Source organism: Agrilus planipennis, unplaced genomic scaffold, assembly GCF_000699045.2.
Source record: "Agrilus planipennis isolate EAB-ADULT unplaced genomic scaffold, Apla_2.0 scaffold63, whole genome shotgun sequence".
In the NCBI taxonomy this organism is placed as follows: Eukaryota; Metazoa; Arthropoda; class Insecta; order Coleoptera; family Buprestidae; genus Agrilus; species Agrilus planipennis.
In genome coordinates this window covers 799,115-821,586 of record NW_020439363.1, presented here as the reverse complement: position 1 = coordinate 821,586, position 22,472 = coordinate 799,115, and the positions used below count along the sequence as shown (strand labels likewise).

Here is a 22,472-nt window from a genome sequence, read left to right as displayed (position 1 = left end):
CATAAAATGTTATGGGGGTTGAAAGTTGATTATTTTGACAATCTTTATACACTGTAATTCAAATAAAATTTAATAAAAGAATTATTTTCAAGAGGGTGGAGGTGGGGGATCGAAAAAGGGTGGTCACTTGAACAAAACCCGATAACCTAACCTAACCTAACCTACCCTATGGATAATGATATTTAAATAATGTGTTATATAACTTTCTCAATATTTTTATGTATTTTTCATTAGTTTAGCTTTGAATATTGTTTAAGAATGACTATATAAATATTTACATGCCTAGAAATGTATAAAAATTGGCATATTTATTAACTTTGAACCCCCATAACGTTTTATAGGGGTAAGACCGCCACGAACTTTTTATGGTACAATGGTGGGGGAGACCTAATCTTTCGGCCATCATCCAGACCTTTACCTTCATTTCAATAAAATATTACAGTAGATTGAAAAAATAAGACTATACCAATGTAGTAACGGCCGTTTGAAAAGACTTATGTGGTCATAAATATAATATTACAGTTTTTCAAAGTAACGCCTTGACGATTAATTCATTTCATCATACGCTTGGACCAATCATTAATCGAGTTCTCTCAGTTTTGAGTTCTTTCTCAAATACTGTATCAATTGAGCCCATGTTGAGAACTTTTTCTTTTTTTCGCATAAGGACATAAAATAAAATCAAAGTCGATACCAGGGCTGCATTGCGGGTACTGTAACAATTTAATGTCCGCAGCTTAGGTTTTTCACCGGAGTCCACATGAACGAGACAATAAAATTCACTCCGATTATTCATCCCAAAAGACCCAGGTTGTCGGAATGCCGAAATGTATCCCTACCATTCACTTTACAAGGTATGATAAAAGGGAACTCAAAGCTTTATCAGGCTTTTATTAATCAAGGTCTGGTTATTCTCTCAACCGGATCGAGGTTTACTTAGCCAGGTACGTTAATAAGGTAAAAAGGCTCTTGTTAATCGGGGTTCGGTTATTTTTTAGACAGGGCCCAGGTTGAGGGTACTTGCCGAAATGTAACCCATAAAGTCATTGAAAGAAACATGACTGCTAATCAAACTTTAACCCAAAAATGCGTTTATTTGATTGCTTAGAATCATAAGGCTATGGTGGAAAAAGATAATACTAACGAGACTTATAGAAGCAGCGTAACTCAGTCTTATAGGTCTGTCTTAATTAAATAACATTTTCACTTATATACTAACCGCTTTCTTATATACTAACACTAAAAATTCTATCTCTATCTTAGTTTACAGAATATAGAAATGTAACATATCGTTCTTTATACTTGGCAGTTGTAGTTTACCATTCTTATCATTTTCCCTCGGTGGTGGGTAGTGTTTTTTATTTTTTTGTTTGTTTCGAGTTTTTTATTTTTTCGGTTTTATTTATTTTATTTTTTATTTTGTTTTAGCTGTACGGAGAGGACGGATTCGTGCGTGGAGAATCTAGACGAGGAAGGGGAAAGGGGCGAAGCGCTGGGGTACGTCCAAAATATGTTTCTACGATATGTCGAGATAATGTTGAAAATTGCATTAGATAATAAATCTACACAACACCTGCATTTATTAAACACATTTTATGNATATTTCCAGATATAATATGAAAGGAAATTATCTGTACTCTGCTTAACGTAATAAATTATCACAGTTATTAAAATTCTCGTTATAGGTCAAATTTCACTAAAAAGGTAGGTATAGTGAGCGCAATGATAACATACTGCTTACTGTGATAAGACGCATATTCTAAGAGAACTGTTTCAATCTACAATCAAAGGTTTTTAGAATTTTACCATACTTATTGAACGTATTCACGTTTCCTCATTGGTACATATGCTTTTATGGTAATGTTGAAGCATGAAATGTAATCTAAACAAATGATAATGTTTATTTTTTGAACTTTTTGTAGCGGTATTCAATATAGTGTCCCATTTCTTCCTCTTCGTTTTTTGATGATAATAATAATAAGAAATCAGAGCCAAACAGGAGCAAAAAGTTTTATTGTACTAAAATCAACCCGACGTTTCGCCTATGGTTTGTGTCTTTCTCAAGGTAGTTTTTCAAGGGTCACCATGTATTGCTGGCAGGACACATTGTTTTACACATCTTCTGTCCCAGTTTAGCACGTGGTTGTTAGAACTGTTTTTAACTATCTATTTGTTTATTATTGTATTTGTACATGCTTTTATTTATTATATTTATTATTTTGTGCTACTAAGTTTTTGGGGACTCATGTACCATCCTCTTTGACGGTTTGTTAGCAATATACGGTGACACTTACAAACCTCCCTTGATAAAGTCTCAAATCAGAGGCGAAACGTCTGTGTTAGTTTTACTACAATAAACCTTTTTGCCCCTGTTTGGTTTTGATTTCTTATTGGTATACAATATAGTCACGTTTTCATATTCATTTCTTCTCTTACCATTACATTCGAGTCACTTCCCCCCCTGGATGTTCGAAGTTTACTAGATTGGTTAATAATTCTTTGGGAACATCCCATTTTCAGTAAACTTGAAAATTTAATTTAAGCATAAATTACAATTTGCAAAACTTTAGAACCAGTCTCGCGTTGATAATGCCCACAATAAAAGTGGGCGAAACACGTGTCCGTTATTAAAAGAGTTTGTGGTATATCGAGATGGGTCTCTTTAATATTATACTATAACAATAAAAGTTTGTAGAGGAAGTATTTTAAAACAACCTAAAAATATTGAAAATGTCGAAAAGGTCATTTGGCATTTAACACCTCTTGACGTTATTCAAATTTTACCGGGCGTTACTTTATACGAAAGCCGTTATGTATTTTTTCGTGTGTTAACATCGTCCTGTAAAGACTTCGGCTTTTCTGATGTCTCAAATTCATATAATTCTCATTTGTATTATTTTTGTTTATGTATAATACTTAAAAAAAGCACACAATTTTCTATCTTTAGTTATTTTAATCAAAGCTTTGAGAGTTTCTGAGTCTTTTAAAATTTGGAAGGAAGTTTGTTGCTGTCGTCAATAATTCGGTTGAATACTTTCTGCTGCTAACATAGTTCCTTAATATTCGCTAATATCTTGAAGTTTGAAAGTTTCTGAGAGAGTAAATTTGGAAATAAAAAATAGGAAAACTGTTGTCGACGATATTTTGGTGCTTTTTAATAGTAGCAGAAGTTTTTGAAATAGTCTAAAATCTGCAACATTCAAGGTTTAGAAAATTTGTAAACTAAAAATAGGAAAACTGTTGTCGACGATATTTTGGTGCTTTGTAATAGTAGCAGAAGTATTTGAAATAGTCTAAAATGTTCAACACTTTCGAAAATTTCGTAAACTGTAAGTAAATTTATCTTTACAAAATTGTATATTAGATATGTATGGCTATAACTCCAAGAGAACTGAGGTGACAGTGAGGTGAGATGAGTTGAGGTACTTAGATGCAATTTTGCAAATGGTTAATTTAGAAATTCGAAAAAGATTGTTTAAGGGGTATGCTTGGAGCACGGCGCTGTACGGGTGTGAAACATGGACGGTGGGCGCGGTGCAAAGACAAGGTTAGAAACGTTCGAAATGTGGTGTAACAGGCGAATGATGAAGATAGAGAAGGTTTGAAATTAAGACGTAGCAGAAAGAATAGCAGAACAGAGTCTATGGAAGTCAATAAGATATAGGCGAGATAGGTTGGTAGAACATCTTCTCAGGCATGAAGGGCTTGTCAGAGGCATATTAGAGGCAGAAACAGAAGTTAAGAGGAGTAGATTACTGTTCGCAAATAGTTAAGAATGTGAGATGTTCTAGTTTTAGGAAAATGCAAAAATTAGCTCAGGATAGGAAATAGTGAAAGTGCATGTTCAACCAGTTTGTGGAATGACGACCTTATTATTATGAAAATGATAGTTTAGTTATTGTGTTCTGATTCTATAAATTCATCATCATCATAAGGTTGTCAATTATAAGACTGGTTGTACACGTACCTTCACTCCTTTTTTATTAACTTTCATAGAGTTCTTTGTTTTCTTATTCTTTCTAATATCTCTTCAATTCTAACCTTTTCTATCGAAGGTATCCTCATCATTTGCGCTCCAAACATACACCTTTAATAATCTTTTTCGAATTTCTAAATTTTCGCGAGTATAGAAGTGACGTCTTTTTATTGAAGGCGACTTGACTCTGCGCTATCCTCTGTTTTATATCCTTACTACTCCTTCCGTCCTGACTTATGTGACTTCTTAGATACCTAAACTCAACCACTTCTAATCTTTCGTCTCTTATCTTTTTATTCTGTCTTTCCCTACTTTTTCTTCCCTTGCATACCAATATTTTTTTATAATTCTTATATTCTATAAATTATAAAACGAATTTTATTGACGATCTAATAAGTTTTGGATATTTTTCATTGCACTTTTGGTTCTTTGAAAGAGAAATCATCGTGGAATATATAGGATTCTGTCAGACGACATAGAGCAGATATTTACTATCAAATTTACTTTAGACGTATAAATGTAAATCTTGACATTAACAAAATAAGTTTCGTGTATGTACGTGTAAAACAAACATAGTCCCAACTTAATTGAGTTAGATGAAACGTCTAATTAATGGCTCCTACAACCTTGTCTCAGGGGCCTGCACGGAAGGGAGCAAATGCGTAATACTGGGGTTAATTTTTGATGATATACAACATCAGGACATCAAAACTTCACGAATCTTGAACATGTTTTTGTATATTTACATACACATTTTTTTTAAGCAATCCGCGATATATTTGGGATCATGACTAGATTGAGGGTGTCAAAATCTTGATTGAGACTGTACATGAAGGAATAGAACCAGGACAAGAGAAAATCTCAAAAGTTATTATACTTACCACAATTACAATTCGCCGATTTTTTTGACATAATACTCTTCTTTTGGGGGAATCGAAACTAAAATTTTAGAAGGGAGCGGACACGGCAACGGGGACTTCCAATTGTCAACTGTAATAGAAAAATATACATAAATAAACTTGTAAATAGAAGTACAAATCCTAACACGTGTACATAGGTAGTAGGTATAATTAAGTAATCAAAAATCAGTTTTACTCCAGGGAAACTGAGAAAGGAAGTTGAAAGGTAAAATATTCGTTTGAAATATTGAGTTGAGCTCCAGTTTGGATGCTGGCAATCGTTCGCGATTGAAGATTAAATCGTTTTTAGAACAATAGAAACAGCTTCGGATTATGTTGGTGGTGGTCAAAATGAATAACTCATCGCTCTTGGTGATAGTAGTACCTACAAAGCTTACAATCATCCGAATCTGATGGTGATCCCATCTACATAATCTACCATGGGTTTATTACTTTTCTTCATTTTTATGAATATAAACAAGAGTTTACATATGCTAATTTTGGATTTTCCTAGTATGTATTGTTATTAAAATATTATAATTGAGTTGTGAAAATGAAAAAGATTTTCTTTATTTTATGTAGAATTTCTTCATAATATGGTCATACGGCTGTTTTTGTTCCTGATTTTGTAGCTGCATTAAAAAAATAATACATTAACAATAACAAATATCTAAACTTTCTTTTACGGAGCAACTTCAGCTTTGTCGGCGATCTCCCCATGATGTGCTGATGAGACTTAGTTAATTTCAATAAATTACTAACCAAGAATTTAATGATCTCTAATAAAAAAAATTAAAAAGACCTTATACTTATTCCAAACAATGTATATGTATGCATGTGGGTAAGTATATATAAAATAAATTATTAAACTATTCTTACGTGTTGTATCAGGTGTTTAATTGTTTATTACGATCGGTGATAATGGTATGTAAAAGCATTTGTTATCATGCAGGTAGTTCGAACGTTACTACATAGAACTTGTGATGTTTTGTATAATACATGTATACCATACATTCATTAAGTACGCGAGCGTTTGTTGAACGTTAAACCGGAACTATGTTTGAAAAGGATGTGTTTAGCATAATACAGTTCTTGAATAGTTTCGGAAACAAGCGTAGAAATACGCAAGCGAAGACTTCAGCCCGATGTTTTCGCTGAATAGAGCCGCTAGGAAAGGGGAAGTTTTGCTACAACACGACGCGAACGTGAAAGCTTTTCCGTAACGAGACAAATACGTCGAATGCGAACGACGTCCCGACGACAACGGCGTCATTTCTGTGACGCTTTACCAAACTCTTTCGTACTTCACAACTCTCATTTTCTACAGGGCAAAAATCTAGAACTAACCAGCGTAGGAGAAAGTACTCACTTTCGTTGTAAGTTCACTTTCTCTGTTATTACAAGATGCAAGAATTGCTTCATGATAACGGTTCAAAAAATCAGTTCATTGATAAATAATTGTAGTTGAAGAACAATCAGTTGAAATAATCGTCAGTAATTTGCGTAGTAAGATTGCATTTGAATCATGTCTTACCTACATGTAATATGATTTTGATGAAAAAAGTTATTCCTTATCATCTTCTGAACTAAAAAACTTTTAGAATATGCAAATTTTCAGTGGAAACCTTTCGTAAATGAAAACTGAAACGTTTTTGAGACCGTTCAAATTTATATTTTATATCTTCTAAAACTTGAAAGTGTAAGATCTACAATCGATTACCATTTATATCAACAATACTTTTTATCATCATCAACATCAGAATTCTTCTCATCGTCATCATAAGGTCATCAGTCCTAAGACTGGTTGGACACGCATCTCCACTTTTTCCTACCCTGAGCTAATCTTCGCATTTTCCTAAAACTAGAATATCCCACATCTTTAACTATTTACGAACAGTAATCTAATCTAAACCTCAACCCCTCCTAACTCCTGTTTCTACCCCTATTATGTCTCTGACTAGACCTTCATGCCTGAGAAGGTGTCCTACCAACCTATCTCGCCAATTTCTTATTGACTTCCATAGAGTCCTGTATTCTCCTACTCTTTGTAATATCTATCTCTTCATTGCTATAGTTTGGAAATCTTCATTTTTATGTAAGCGATACTTAAGGTAGTAACTTAAAGACTCTTTTATTTCTCTCTGAGAGTTTTTGATTTTCACCGATTGTCTAACATCTTTATGACGGTTTACGACAGACTTTTTGAGAAATTATTGCTATCAACAATACTTTGGTTTACTACTTTCCTGTAGCAACGCAGGGTTTTGAAATTGTACAAAAGTTTGAAGTTTGAAGATTTCTGAGAATGTTTTGAAAATCTGGAAGTGGAGAATTCAAATTTATTGCTACGAACTATATTTTGATTTAATTTTGTCTGGTAACAACACAGGGTTTGGATATTGTATAAAATTTTTAAATTTGAGGGTTTCTGATAAAGAGTTTTGAAAATTTCAAAGTACTGAACTCAAATTAATTGCTGTCAACAATATTTTTTGGTTTAATTCAATTCTGTTGGTAACACGAATATTGAAATTGTCTACAATCTTGAAGTACGAAGATTTTTGGAAGAGGTTTTATAAATTTAGAAATGATGAATCCAAATGAATTACTATCGGTAATATTTTAGTTTAGTTACGTTCCGATAGTAACACGGAGTATTGAAATTGTCTACAAACATGAAGTTTGAATGTTTATGAAACAGTTTTTAAAAATGTGGGTGTGAAGAATCCAAATGAATTGCTATTGGTAATATTTTGGTTTAATACTTTCTGGTAATAAATTATCTGTATTCTCGAAGTTCGAAAATTTCTGAAAGAGTTTTTGAAAATTTGGAAGTGGAGAATCCGAATTGATTGGTATTAACAATATTTTGGTTTGATTCTTTTTAGCAGCAACACAGGGTTTTAGAATTCCGTAAAACCATTGATTTTGAAGATCTCTGGTAGTGTTTTGGGAAATTTGGATGTAGAGAATCCATATTAATTCCTATTAGCAATAGTTTGGTTTAATTACGTTCCGGTAGTAACACAGGGCTTTGAAATTGCCTACAAGCTTGAAGTTTAAAGGTTTGTGAAATAATTTATAAAAATTTGGAAGTGAAGAATCCAAACGAATTGCTACCAGTATTTTGGTTTAATACCTTCTGGTAGTAACACAGTGTCCCAAATAATTTATAAAAATTTGGAAGTGAAGAATCCGAACGAATTGCTAGCAGTATTTTGGTTTAATACCTTCTGGTAGTAGTAGCACAGTGTCCCAAATAATTTATAAAAATTTGGAAGTGACGAATCCAAATTTATTGCAGTTTTGATTAAATTACTTCTTGGCTTGATTCTGAAGAAAATTTGAATGGGAAAACTCCAAAAACTACTATGTATTCAAAGAATTTTACTTCTATATATTTTAATAGTAGGTAATTATGCTTTTGGAATTGTCATTAAATCTAATATCGAAAATTTTGCTAATTTTGGGTTAGTTTATATGATTTGATGATGGCATTATAATTTTTAAGTAACTTTTGATAGTTTCTATTCTAATATTACGGGCCAATAAATTGAAGTAAAATATAAATCAAAAATCAACCTTTACAAGATAGTTAATATCTATAATAATACATAAGGCAAGTTCCTTGATTCCATGACGTTCCTCGTTATTGTTTAATGCATCCTCGTACGAATTATGTATAGGTAGGTACGTATAGTTGAAATTGCGTAACAGGAAATCCACGATCAAATTTTGTTAGTGAGTGTACACGCACTCGTCGCTATTGATTAATCGAGTGCGCACGCGCCTTTACGGAATACATTTTCGACAAATTCGCTCTCGACTGAGGCGGCCTTAAAATTATGCTGAAACTTAATGAGTTTTTTAATGAGGATCTTGCCGGGAATTCTCTTCCATATAATTAATATGTGGAACGGAATACCTTCTCCTTCTTCATCTTCTTCTTCTTCTTCGTTTTCTTCATCGTCTCTATCGAATAGAGACTGGAAACATCCAGTAAATTCTATTTAATTAAATCAGCCGACAACCCCTTTTCTACTTTACAGTTTTCGAAATGATCCCAGTTTTAAGTTTCTCGAGCCACGGCGATGTCGTTCGCGACGACATCAGCGTCGACGAAAAGCGAAAATCTTTTGTTTTAAATAAATTTTAAAGTTAAATGAACGAAGAAGAGTCTGAGAAATTCGGTTTTATTAAAAAGGCCCACTGCGATCGCCCGAAATGCCAACTTCACTCCTTTACTTTACAATACAGATACGTATTTTAGCATAATTCCTTTGGCTTTGATAACGAAATCGAGAAAATGCTAACAATGAGTCTTTAATCTCTTAATATTTATTTTTGTTTGTTGTAACTAAGATATGCGAATTGTAAAGTTGGCATTAATTATTTATAATTCGACTCTGAAGGGACTCTACTCTCCGGAAAATCTTAAATTGGGGATTTTCGCGCAGTATGAGAATATAGCGTTTCATTTACAGAAAGCAAACACTTAACGATGCAAAGCAAAAAGTTAAAAGTTTTAACTTCCTAAAGAAATAGATCAGATCAATAAAAAACGAATTACAGTAGAATTCGTTTATTATGACTCCGCCTATATTGACCAACTGCTTAATATGAAGAAATTGCAGTGTTAAGTTTGGTATTCATATTAAATTCTCTATAGAAAAGTTTGGATATAATGACTCCCTTTAAAATGACATATCGCTTATTACGACTGATTCTCAAGGAATCATATCCGGCTATAGTGATTCAAATGATTAATAATATTTTCGCTTATTTTCACAATTCATCGTTCTTTTTATTTTTCTGTTGATAAATATATACAATTTGTAGTTTTTCTCTGTATTAAACTAAACAACTAACCAAAATAGAAAGTTGTTTATTTTCTAAGACTACGCTTTGTATGACGCCCGCTTAGTATGAGGTGTTTGTCATTTCCCTTCGATTATTATTATAAGCGGATTTTACTGTACATGTACCTTTAATTAGACTTATTTATTCGTAAAACATTTTTGGAAAAAATAAAGGACTACCTAGGACTAGGTAGTGTTTTGCTTTTATCACTTTGTTGTTTCAATTAATATTTTGAGACATAGGTATATAAAATTGTTTTTTCCGTGGTAAATGGTATAAAAACAATTAGTTGCATTAATTACCAGCATATTTAGCAAAGGAAGAATACGATATAAAACCTAAATTCTACTTTCAGTGTCTCCAATATAGGCAACATGTATACAGGCTACGAAACTACGAAGTCTAGCTTAAACGATAACTCACAAACATGTTAACCATTCACGCAGTTCTGTGTTCTGATCAGAGTTATGATGTAATGAATAGGAATAATAAATTCGCTTAAATGAATCAAAAACATTTAACATTAATTGAAAAAAGTACTTGACGAATGGCACAATTTTATTGTTTAATAGTATAATAATAATAATAACGTGAAGTTTCTGAAGATGACCCTTGTCATAGGACTCGAAAAGTCGAACAGCTCGCAATTCGTAAATTCAGTTTTTTCAACCGAAAGGCGTGAAAATCTACATCTATGGGAACATACGTATACACCCATAGTACGTGACCCATTTTCTTTTACAATTTTTTACATCCTCCCCCATGGTGACCAAGACCCTTCTCCTCCTCTAGTTGTCACGGTGTAATTCATAAGTATAGTTTTAAATCATTTTTTGCAAACAGAAAGTTTTGAATACAGCTCGAAAAAGTGCGACATTTCCCTACAGGATATTGACTACATGACGAAAACCTAAGCCCCTTCACTCCTGTGACCATGCCTAGTATTTTGGAAGACCCTTCCCACCGAATTGGTCACGTAGTATGGCCACTTTCCCTATTATGACCTTATAATCAGTGGTCAATAAAATGTATTTCAACTTCAATGATTCCACGGTTGGATAATTATGTAATATGTTAATAATTAGTTCCAAATGTTTATTGTTTATTACATTACACTCTTCCTAGTGGTATCGCATGACCAAGCAATTGTAATTTTTCAGTAAAATCTTGAATACGTAAAAAAGCAAATTTTTATTTCATTTTTCTGAAAAATTCTTGTGAAGTCGATTCTTTTAACATTAATTTAGAATAATTGGACCTTGAATATATTGAAAAATACAATAAAAATACGATTGTTTTTGTTTAATTTACATTACAGACTTGGAAAAAAATATGGACACTATTTTCGAACTATAAATAAAATTAAATTGAATGAAACCACCCTATTGAATAATGCGTGCCTAGTAAAGAAGGCTGTTACATAAATAATAACGAAATGAATCTAGATTTGAAATTGAAATTTACGTTTTCATAAATCATGCTAACATTTCTAATTTGCAATTCTTGGTTGGCTGTGTCTTATATAGTTTCTACATCATCACAGCGGGTATTAAGGATTATCGGAATTTCGGAATTCTCTAATAACCGTTCCGTTTCTACCCACGTGTTTCTTTTCTCCGTCGCTATCGTTTGCCCTAATACCGCTCCGCCGAAGAGGAAATAGATAAATTTATGTTCTTAGATAAGAAACAGAGGACAGTAATTGGCCCTGGCTCTAAATTAAATCAAGACGTTCTGAAGTTTCTTGATCACAACAACGAGATATCACCGCAGTTACGCGCACTTCGTAATAACTTGGATGATACACGTATTCGATTGTTTTGCTTTAAACGGATTATTTTTAAGATACGTAAACAAAAATAAGCAAAAGATAAAGTTGAAGGACCATCCGTAAGGTCACACTTTTCTGCTTAGTCCTTTATGCAGTCATACGCAAGAAGAAAACTTTTTTATTTATTGATTTTTGGAAACTACCTAAAAGCGCTTGAAAAGAAACAATTGGTAAATCAAACCAAAATTAGATAAATTAAAGTCGTTAGGTAATATAGTGGAACTTAGTTATAACAAGGCTAGGATTTTGTTCTTTAACAGGTCGAAGCACAGATAGGTAGTTACATAGATAAATTCAAATTACAAAATTTTGCATTTTTAGAGAAAAATTAGATGTGCTAGATCCATTTCAAATAAAATATGTGAAGTAGATTAATAATTTAATTATAAATGATGTAGAAAATGTCTACGAGTGACATAATCGTAAATAAAGAATAATAGTAATTCGTTAATATGCAAGGGATGCGTCATTACGTATTCTAAAATAATTATTATGATTAGATAATTGTTTTGTTGTTCTTATTTTGTATTCCTGCTTTTTAAAAAAATGCCAACAATTAAATTATGTACTTATTGAACAATTTACTCCAGAAAGTAAACTAAAGTAAAACTCAGTCTATTAAATAAAATATTCATAAAATAATATTTTAGTAGAACTCAGAAACATATTTTCATAAGAAATATAAGTAACAAAGAAAAATAATTTGAAAATACTTTTTTCTGGGATTTTCATTACTTCTTCTTGCGATACATATGTATATTTATATACAAAGATTTTTCATGTTAACCACTCGAGTTTGATACATATATATGCTTAGCAAAAATTTTGATAGGTAAAATCAAAAGTAAGACAATTTCTGAAGGTCCTTGAGATTTCAATTGCTTACGGATGTTTGTCATATAAATTCAGACGAATTTTATAAAAATAGGTAATTTCATTTTTAGTTTACATGATTTCTATGTTGAACAGAGACTTACAAACAAAATGAAAACAATAATTATCAAGTCGAATGTTCAACTTTAGTTTACTGTTCTTTGAAGGGGTTGTGACATAGTTTTTTATTATTTAAAAATCAGACTTGTATTAGAAGAAAATTTATGCTAATGCAGCGAAGTAGATTTCACTTTTTTTGAATTGAAAATTGAGATATTTTAAAACAAAAATAGTGCGGGGTTGTGTCGCTTTTAACAAAAATAAACCACTTCTGTGCTCGCGAACAGTTAATTGGACTTTGACACGTGGAAAATAAAAAGTTAGAAGTTTTAAATTTATTGTTTTGGGATATAGAAGTATGATAAAAATACCGTAGACAGGAAAGGCTAGAAATGAATAAGAATTGGAAAAGGTCGGATAACTGAAGACGCTATAGAAGTTGATAAGGATAATATTAAAATACTGAGGTATAAAAACCGACTTCAATATTTTGCCCGTACGCGCAAATTTAAACTAAAAAGTTGAAAAGATTTTACCGAAATAACGAGGCTGCGTTAATTTCTGTAACATTTTTCTTAATTGATTAATGTTTTACCCTTGGAGGTAGAATATTTTCTTCAAATTTAAGTGGGACTACCCTTGAGGTATAACCTATTTAATAAAAAATTAGAATAGATTCATAATTGGAGAAGGAATCAAACAAAAAAATTCATTCGAATTGAGAACCTCTTCTTTTTCTGAAGTCGATTGAGGAGGAGAGATATGACCGTAACACCGCTAGTTAGGGACACATTAGAAGCAAAAATGGGAATAAAGGGGAGCATATGAAAACCTAGATTAGACTACTGTTAGCAAATGTTAAAGAATGTGGAATGTTATAGTTTGGTTCATAATCAGTCTTTGAATGGATAAGCCAATGATGATGGTACATTATCAACATTCGGTCTGTCAAGCACAGTTTTTTTTTTTCGAAATAGAGCAAAATTTTCTTTTGAAATATGCTCGGAAATGTGTGTTATTTTAATCTTTATTTATAAAGTTTTGTAACGCGTAGCGCTACGATCTCCTTTAACAGTTTAAACATGAGATATGTATATTTGATAACAATGTATTTTCAAGGAAAGCAGTGAATTTTTCAGCAGCTTATCATTGCATAATTATATCAAGGTCGCGCGCAGGTGTGAATTATTACAAGTAACGAATGCGAATTGCGTTTATTTTACTTATTTATGAAAACAAGCAATTCTCCATTTCGATTTGTAAACGTACAACCAAAATAAATTGAGCCTTGAATTTTTTCATTCCCGCCATAAATTTTCTTCCTGTATAGCGTGCAAATCGTTGCAATTTAATTGCGCCTTAACAAATTCAGTGTTTATGTTCGATTGTATATGGGAATACGAAGGCGAATTATTAATTAAGGTAATTAATCACTTCAAAACGCACAAGTAACTCGCAATTCTGACTTTATGTAGGAATTATTATAATTTCCTTCGGTTACGATTTAATAATAATGATGTAAGTGAAGTAACGTTTTCTTAAATTTAAAATTCTTTTAACAACTTTAAACAAATTTAGTATTATTATAGTTTTATATCGCTTTTCCACGTAAAGATGTTTGGATACTTTTTTACGGTCTGGGTACCCGATAAAGGTGGCGAGGAATTCAGTCAGAGCAAAAAATGTAAAGTACGTACCTACATATAAGGAAACCATACATTTTTAATTAATTAAGAATTAAAAAAATAGCATTAAATCTTTGACAAATAAAAAAGTGAAAAAAGATTTCAATAATTTTTTTACTTCATATTAAAATGCAAATAGCAATTTTTACAATGATATTGCCACTACCAGATACCCCGCAGGGTTAAGGGTGTTTGGGAGGTACAATCGGAGACAAGAGTACATAAAAATTGGAAATTCGTGATTAATTTGGTTTTGTAGCTTATCATGTAGGTAAATAAATGCTATCTATACTAAAAAAAAGTATACGGTTTGAGAGAAAATTTGGAATTTGACCAAAAACTTTGAATAAAATAAGAAATAACGAATAATATGGAAAATTTTTAACTGACTTTTGGCAGTGAATATGCCTTGATTTCAACTTCGAAACAAAAAAATATTTAGTTTCAATCTTTATTAATAATGAGCGTAAAACTTTTTAATATGTTTAAATAATAATTAAAACTTTAAAATTGCATTTATTTCAGACAATTATAAATATTATCATTATATTATCAAGTAAAAACGAGATTTTCAGCTAATTTTTCATTTTTTCCTCGATAACCATTTAGTGAATTTGAATAACCTTACGCTAAAGTGATTCTCCAGAGTTCAAGTTACTTATTATAAAAGTTTGAAATTTCTGGTAGCTTTTTTTCTGTTAATAAAAATAAATTTAATCTGTTCGGTTAACGAATCTCCATAAAATGACGTGTAAAATTACAATTTTTTAAAATCTCAATAACTTTTTAACGGTTTAGTGAATCGATTTGTAATTTTTACAGGAGTTTTAGAATTGAATGGGGAACGTTCTTCCAAATTTTTATTTGTCTAGTAGCATTTTGGCATACCTCCCAAACATCTTTAAGGTCAGATGCCCGGTTATTCGGAACCCGATAAAACCACTGTCAGTTGGATCTCTAATCATAATAATACCTACTCGGTACAGACGAATAGACAGTTATCCAAAAAGTGCTCTTATTACGTAGTTGACTATAGAATCTTAAAAAGAAATGATGATGCAATTTTCGAAAACTGTGTGGTTTTCCTTGAGCAGAAGTTATTTCAAAAGAATACATAAAGCCTCTGCCTCTGCATTGTTATATCAGTATTACAGAATCGTAAAAAGTTCGTTCTTGGGATGTCCCCGCATTTGAATGGGTTAATAAAATTGTAAATATCAAACCGAAAAATCATCCGTTTACGGCCCTCCTAGTTTGCTGATATTTTAAGCGATAAAAGCTCCTTGTGAATGAGCCAGGACCTAACAAAAGTTAGCGGCATAATTCTCAGAATATTGGGTATAAAATATCTGTTAATATCATCGAGTCCAATAAAAGTGCCCGCAATTATAATATTATTGATTATCCTTGGTGTGCGAGCTTTTCAGAGGTTTCGACCAATATAAAAAGTGAAATAATTCAGAAGAAAATTATCGTAATGAACACGCCACATTGCAGCAATAAGACCAGAAATTTTGGATGGTTGTACCTCTTGCATTTTAATTGTTCAAATATTTTGTGATTAGCCTCTGTAGCCACTTGCACTGTTCAGTTAACAAGCGAAAACATTAAAATAGCTCGTTCTTGCTCCGTTCAACCAGGGTTGCCAGATAATTTTTATTTTATTCCTTAGACTTTTTACCGATATTTCCCCAGATTTCCCTAACAACCTGACTGATTCATACGTACCCCCAAATTCCTAGTGTCTTTTTCATTCCCGAAATCTTATGATTTTAGAACGGATTGTATATCCAATTGCCTATAAAATTTATGAAATCCTTCAAATTTAATATGGTGAATAAAGGGTATTTACTTCTCGAATTTGGGAAACTTCATAGTTGTTTTACATTTTTATACGTTTCAATCATAATTCATGATTAATATCTAACATTTTTAACATATTTATATGCGAAATAAAATTCTTTGTCTGATGAATATTTTTCACAGTTTATAGTCGTAAGAAATTTAAAGTAAAATGTTTGGTTTTCAGGTAGGTAAGCTTATTTCTTGTTTGTTTTCAATTTTTCCACAAATTTTACTTATACCTGTCTTCGAGATATTAAGAATAGTCTAGATTTTGCACAGAGTTAAACAAAATTGTCGTTTTCCCTAAGCTGGCTTTAAATTTTCCGAATTTCCATAAGTCTGACAATTGTGCGTTCCTTTCTAAGTCTGACGCTAAATTTTCCGAGTATTTTCCAAGTATTGGCAAATTTCCCTAGGTCAGACAATCCTGTTCTATTTCCTAGGATGACTCTAAATTTTCCGAGTACAGACGAATTCTTCCTGGGTCTGACAATCCTACGTCTTTTTTCCTAGACTTGCTCTAAATTTTCCGAATATGGGCAAATTTCCCTAGGTCAGACATTCCTATTTTTTTTCCTAAACTGGCTCTAAATTTTCCGAGTATGGGCAAATTTCCTCAGGTCTGACAATCTTGCGTTCTATTTCCTCAACTGGCTCCAAATTTTCCGAGTATGGCCAAATTTCCTTAGGTCTGACAATCCCGCGTTCTTTTTCCTCTACTGGCTCTAAATTTTCCGAGTATGGGCAAATTTCCCTAGGTCTGACAATCCCGCGTTCAACTATTAATGCATTTCTTTTTATAAACTCGTTAATATTCGACTTCGGCCGCATGTTTCCGTGTTTTCCGGAATGTTGCAGACACACGTTCACGTCTGAACAACAGAGAACAGACTGAACATAACAATGTTTCTGGCATTCTAGTTTCGTATTAATATTCCTCTGTATGGGGTATTGGTCTCTCTCACGGTTGGCCTTTAGCTCTTACATAAAAATTTTATCTCGGTTTACGGCCGTACGCATTTTTGTCACGTGTCCAAACGTTAGTTTACAACGCGTTAGGAAAAATTATGATACTAGATTTTCACTGTTCGATCGATAGGAACTTATTATTAAGCGAGTGCACAAATACGGAGTTCGAAACGTTTTCGCGTTATGATAATTTTGACACATTATTCAGTGACTAATTATTTTATTACCTTTTTTGTTGTAATTGATTATAATTGTATAGGTATTGTCATATAAGCTACCCTGCAAGGTCTTGAAGGATTTTTCAAATTTCCCACCGCAAGTTAATCATGATCACCGAGATTGCTTTTCCACAGGTATGATAACTAAAATATACCTAAATATATATATTAATAACCTGGGGTATGTAGAAAAAGAAAACAAAAATTCGAATATAAAACTCATTAACAAATCCATTGAAAACACATTTTTTTAACTTCTACAGCTTAAAATTAAGTTTGAAAGTTTAACACTTTTATTAGGGTACAATTTATGCACCTCTGAAGATGCTTTTTCTAGTAAATTAAATTCTGAAACTTTTATAACAAGTTGCATTTTAATTTTAATGAAAAAAAGTTTCTTGGTTTATAATTTATATATTCCAAAAAATAAATAATTATATCAGAATGCATCGGCTACTTTCAGTACCTATATAAACAATGATTTTGTTTNTATTAATTTACAGAGCTCGTATGAACCCAAATAAACGGTTAAAGCATTGTAATAGCAATTAGACTTCGGAATACCTTTTATACCTACATTGTATAATAAGGTCTGGTAGACCTGCTAGCTACCTGTATGAAATGTAGCCAAGAATTCATACAATACAATAGCCTTTTATATTACTCAGCATTTTTATAATCTTACCTGGCAGCCAGAAGAAGCAATACAATACTTACAAAACAGTTTTCGAATTTCTATGTAGTAATAGAAAATGAAGCATCTTTGGGATAATAATAATTTCTGACTTAAACTGCATAAAGAGAAAGAACTGAATTTGTCGTTATTGGATGAATTTTTAATTAAATTAACGAGCATGTAAAACAAACACTGTTGATATATTGTAGTGGCTTTTACTTAAATAACAGTATCGAACTTATTATAAATCTGTTCATTTTCGTACTCAGGCAGATGTAACTAGTAATATTTATTGTTGCAATTGAGAATGGAGAACAAAAAATGGTATAATTTTAAGGGCTGCAGTTACTTATTAAAACAGTGTAAACTCTATTGTTTTCATTATAGATATATGTAGAAATACAGACCAAACGTATAAAAAACCATCGGACTACTGCAAGTGCTCGATGATTGCTGTTGTGAGTCCGATATCTCACTTTCACAAACAAAAAAAATTATGTTATTAACTGAACAATTGTCATGAAGAAGTTTTGTCAATAACTGTATTTCCACCGACGTCGAGGAAAATTGTATTTTCCAAAAAAGATTCTAACATCAATTTCTGTAGACTGTTAGGATAAATCAACTCGACTAAAGTGGAAACAAAAATATTGTAACTTTTTTTTTCCTTAATTTATATGTATTTTATTTATTCTTTACTAAATTTTGGTGGCGATCTACGATATAGGGAGTTTTCGTTTTAGAGATTGTATAAAGCGTAAAGAAGACGCCGTTGTTTAAACAATGCCTGTTATATATAGGAAGTCTTTCATTCGCTTTTCGCTGTTTCTGTTATCTGAATTGATACTTGCTGCAATATGAATGAACATTAGTTTGTGTTACATAGTGCTTGTTTACTTGTACTTACTGTTAAATAAATAAGTCTCCATTTATTTTTGATAATTTCATAGTGAGTATCTATAAATAACATGTCCATCTATTTGTACAGCCAATACCCAAGTTTAAAATTTTGTTTCGTTACCTTATCTAATGAAAATGTAGGCCTGCTTTACTTACAAATACCTTTATATTATTATTGGGTAAATGTCTAGATGATGGCTCCCACCCCCGAAGGGTGTGGGTGGGATCGAAAGAGGAGATCTCCCCCACCACTGTACCATAAAAAGTTATGGGGGTTAGATGATGCCCTCCCCAACCCCTTCGGGGATAGGGGTAGGGGGGATCGAAAGTGGGTGGTCACCTTATTAAAACCCCATAAAAANGAAATGTATAAAAATTGGCATATTTATTAACATTGAACCCCCATAACTTTTTATGGGGGTGAGACCGCCACGAATTTTTTATGGTACAGTGGTGGGGAGACCTCCTCTTTCGATTCCCCCCACCCCATCATCTAGACATTTACCTATTATTGTACTAGCCGTTGTCTATTACTTTTTAATGTTTTTATTATTGCCTTTTGTCCCTATGCGTTATTAACCAATAATATCCGTTTTTTATTTCCTTATAAAATTACGAATAAAAATAGTACCTATTACAATGTCTAACAAATAATACCGTAATAATTTGTTAAGTTGATATTTATTTAAATTATCCAATTACTGCACTGTTTGTGCCTTATTGCTACTAGGAAAGACAACAATTGCAGTTGTTATTTTCTGAAGTTATGTATTACAATTCAAACTTTTTCTGAACGTGACTTTAATTCGAAAGATAAAAACATTTGTAGGTAACTATTGTCTGAGCAATGAATAAAGTATAAAGACAATAAAATATTTAATTCCTAGTTAATTATTAAGGTAATTGTTAGATTATACTGCAAAAAATATTAGAAAACATCCAAAATTCTGTTTAAACGAAAGCATCCTGGATATCGAAAGTATTAGATAAAGGTGCAGTTCCATCTTTTAGACGTTTTAAGAGTCAGTTAATTCCAGAATGCTATGTCATCAGAGAAGATAGCTGCATCGACATTCATTACAAATATATGTTAGAATAAGCTACACATAATGCACCTACATAAATGTGTGAATAAGTGAAATAACGAAATTTTATTAATTTACAGAGCTACAGGGGACGTAAGCCAAGTGGACCAGTTACCTTACCCCCGAATAACGCACAAGAAGTCAATCCACCCCCTCCACCCTCGAGGCCTAGCCCTCAGCCGGTCCATATGCTAAAACCTGAACAACCACCTCAATCACAACCGATGGTAAGTATAAAATAAACGAATTTTTTAGAAAATATCACACAAAAATCACATTGTAAACGTGTATGAAAACTTACACTAAAGGTTAAGTAATTAATATATTTTTTAAAGAATTATATGTGTAAAAGCGATCAAGGGAGGATATTTGTAATTAAAAAACTAATAAAAAGAAACACTTGGTTAATTTTTTTCTCAATTTGTGATACAAGATAGGTAGGGTTGGAATTTACTGAACTGAAGAAGGTAAGTCTAATTGAACGGGTCCAACTAGTGAACTTTTCAATCAACATTCATATCCAATAACTCACTATCACCTACTTTAATACGCTCAAATCAGTAACACATTAATATGAACAAACGATTAAAGAAAGTATCATATCCCAGTGTTATATTTAGCATCACAAGGTCGCTTTTAAAATAATTTCATCGTCGTAATAAAAAATATTTTCAAAATTCAAGGAAGGTAAGTAAAAGTATCGAAAACCAATATAAGGGTGTTCCAAGAAATAGCGTCAAGCAGATCAAAAATAGAAGGTCCTTAAGGGAAATATGAAATAATCCCATGTGTGTTCATAATTTTATAGTTTCAAAATTGATAATTTTACCTTCAATGTTGTGTTTTTTGTTGTTTTTAGTTAATATTCCGATTTCGTTTATATTTACCTTATTTTTAAAACTAATATGAACCTCGACCTATCACCTTCAAGGAATTAAATCCCATTGTATATATATCGTAATACAAAACAATTTTTTAGTATCATTTTCATCCCTGATAAACCTGAATAACCAATCTGAACTTCTAACAATATGATATTTATTTATTTACAACAAATGTCAGCGTTTCGCCCCTTAGTTTGGGGCTTTTTCAGGGATAATTGTAAAGTTATTTTTCATAGTCATAAGTGGAATACAGGTTTCTTATGCACATTTACAGTATTAAAAATAAGTAAACTAGACAATGAATGTTGTACTTTTGGTTGCTTGATTTTAACGTGTTTAGTGTTGTAATTTATCTATTTTTAATAACGTCAAATTTGCATAAAAAAATCTATTCCACTTAATTACGATTAATAAGAAGGTAGTTTGCAAGTCTCAAGATAAATAACGTCACAATTACTCTTGTAGAAGCCCCCAACTTAAGGGTTTTATTGTAAATAAATAAATATCTTTATTACCTCAAGCAGTTCAGATTGGTTGTTCTCTTTGATGTTACATTAACGTAGTAATTATATGCAATTCTTAATAATAATATAAAATTAATGTTGAAAGTTAAATAATATAATAATATGTTGTATTCGTAATTCAAGTAAAACGGAGTAACTAGACAGTCAATAATAGTAAACATTGACTGTAACTTGTAACGTATTACCACATTCTCTATTATCAGTCATTATCAATAAAATAAACAAGAAATATTAAAACCTTACGAATCACATAAAAGATTTATCAGCCGTTTGATAACGAAATGGAATAACATAACACATAGAAAAGTTCATTTTTGTATTGAAAGAAAGATTTAGTCAGTAGTTTTTCGGAGAAGTTCGATTTCTCACATAAATATGAAAATTAATACATTTATTCAATAAGTAAAAAAATTCAACCGTATTTTGATTGACTCTTATATTAAAAAAAAAAGATCCTTCTTCTGGGATATAAACAAAGGATTTTTAGAGAATTGTCTCTTTTACTCACTACGAAACTACAAGTTTTTATATACCAATTACAAATAATTGGATAAATTTGTTCTTAAGTCTTGGATCAGGATCAGATTAAAACTAAAGTTTCTAATTTTCTGGGTTAAATAAACACTTTGCGTAGAATGACAGTAAATACTGGCCTTATTATCGAAATAAAAATAAATTTTTCTATCTCTCTGAAACAGTACCTTTTTCTGGATATAAGTTACCCTACGTCCTTTTCTGTATCCCTGACAATGTGTGCACAAAAATTCATAATGATTAGTTGAGTAATTAAGGTGTGAAATGGTAATAAACAAACTCACATTCGCATTTATTATATCAGTTAAGATTTCTAATTGCCCTAAATAAAAACAATTGTTGGGACCGATAAATAATTAACAAAAGTACCCTAACAATTTTTGTCACTTTTTCTTCATGTTTGTGAAGTTTCATTGTAATCAGTTCATTCGTTTTCAATATTAGTCTGTACACAGAGGCAGACAGACAATTAGACAATAAAAATGGACAGACAGACACACGAATGATCCTATAAGGATTCTGTTTTTCATTCATTTCATACGGAACCCTAAACCGAGAACCAATATAACATTGTAGTTAAAAAAAACAAGAACAATTTTTATTTATTTTTTCAAAATCTTAGGTTCACTAGTTTTTTAACAAAAAAAACAAAT

At 31.6% G+C, this 22,472-nt stretch overlaps 1 protein-coding gene across 1 annotated transcript in view; it reads left to right on the top strand.

Annotated features, from left to right (window-relative positions):
• The window catches only part of LOC108734145 (DNA N6-methyl adenine demethylase-like), a 78,428-nt gene that overhangs the window by 46,512 nt on the left and 9,444 nt on the right, over window positions 1–22,472 (top strand). The window contains exons 2-3 of the mRNA XM_025978836.1: window positions 1,429–1,497; window positions 19,958–20,104. Of these exons, the coding sequence (XP_025834621.1) occupies window positions 1,429–1,497; window positions 19,958–20,104 (216 nt within the window). The remainder of the gene's footprint in view (window positions 1–1,428; window positions 1,498–19,957; window positions 20,105–22,472) is intronic.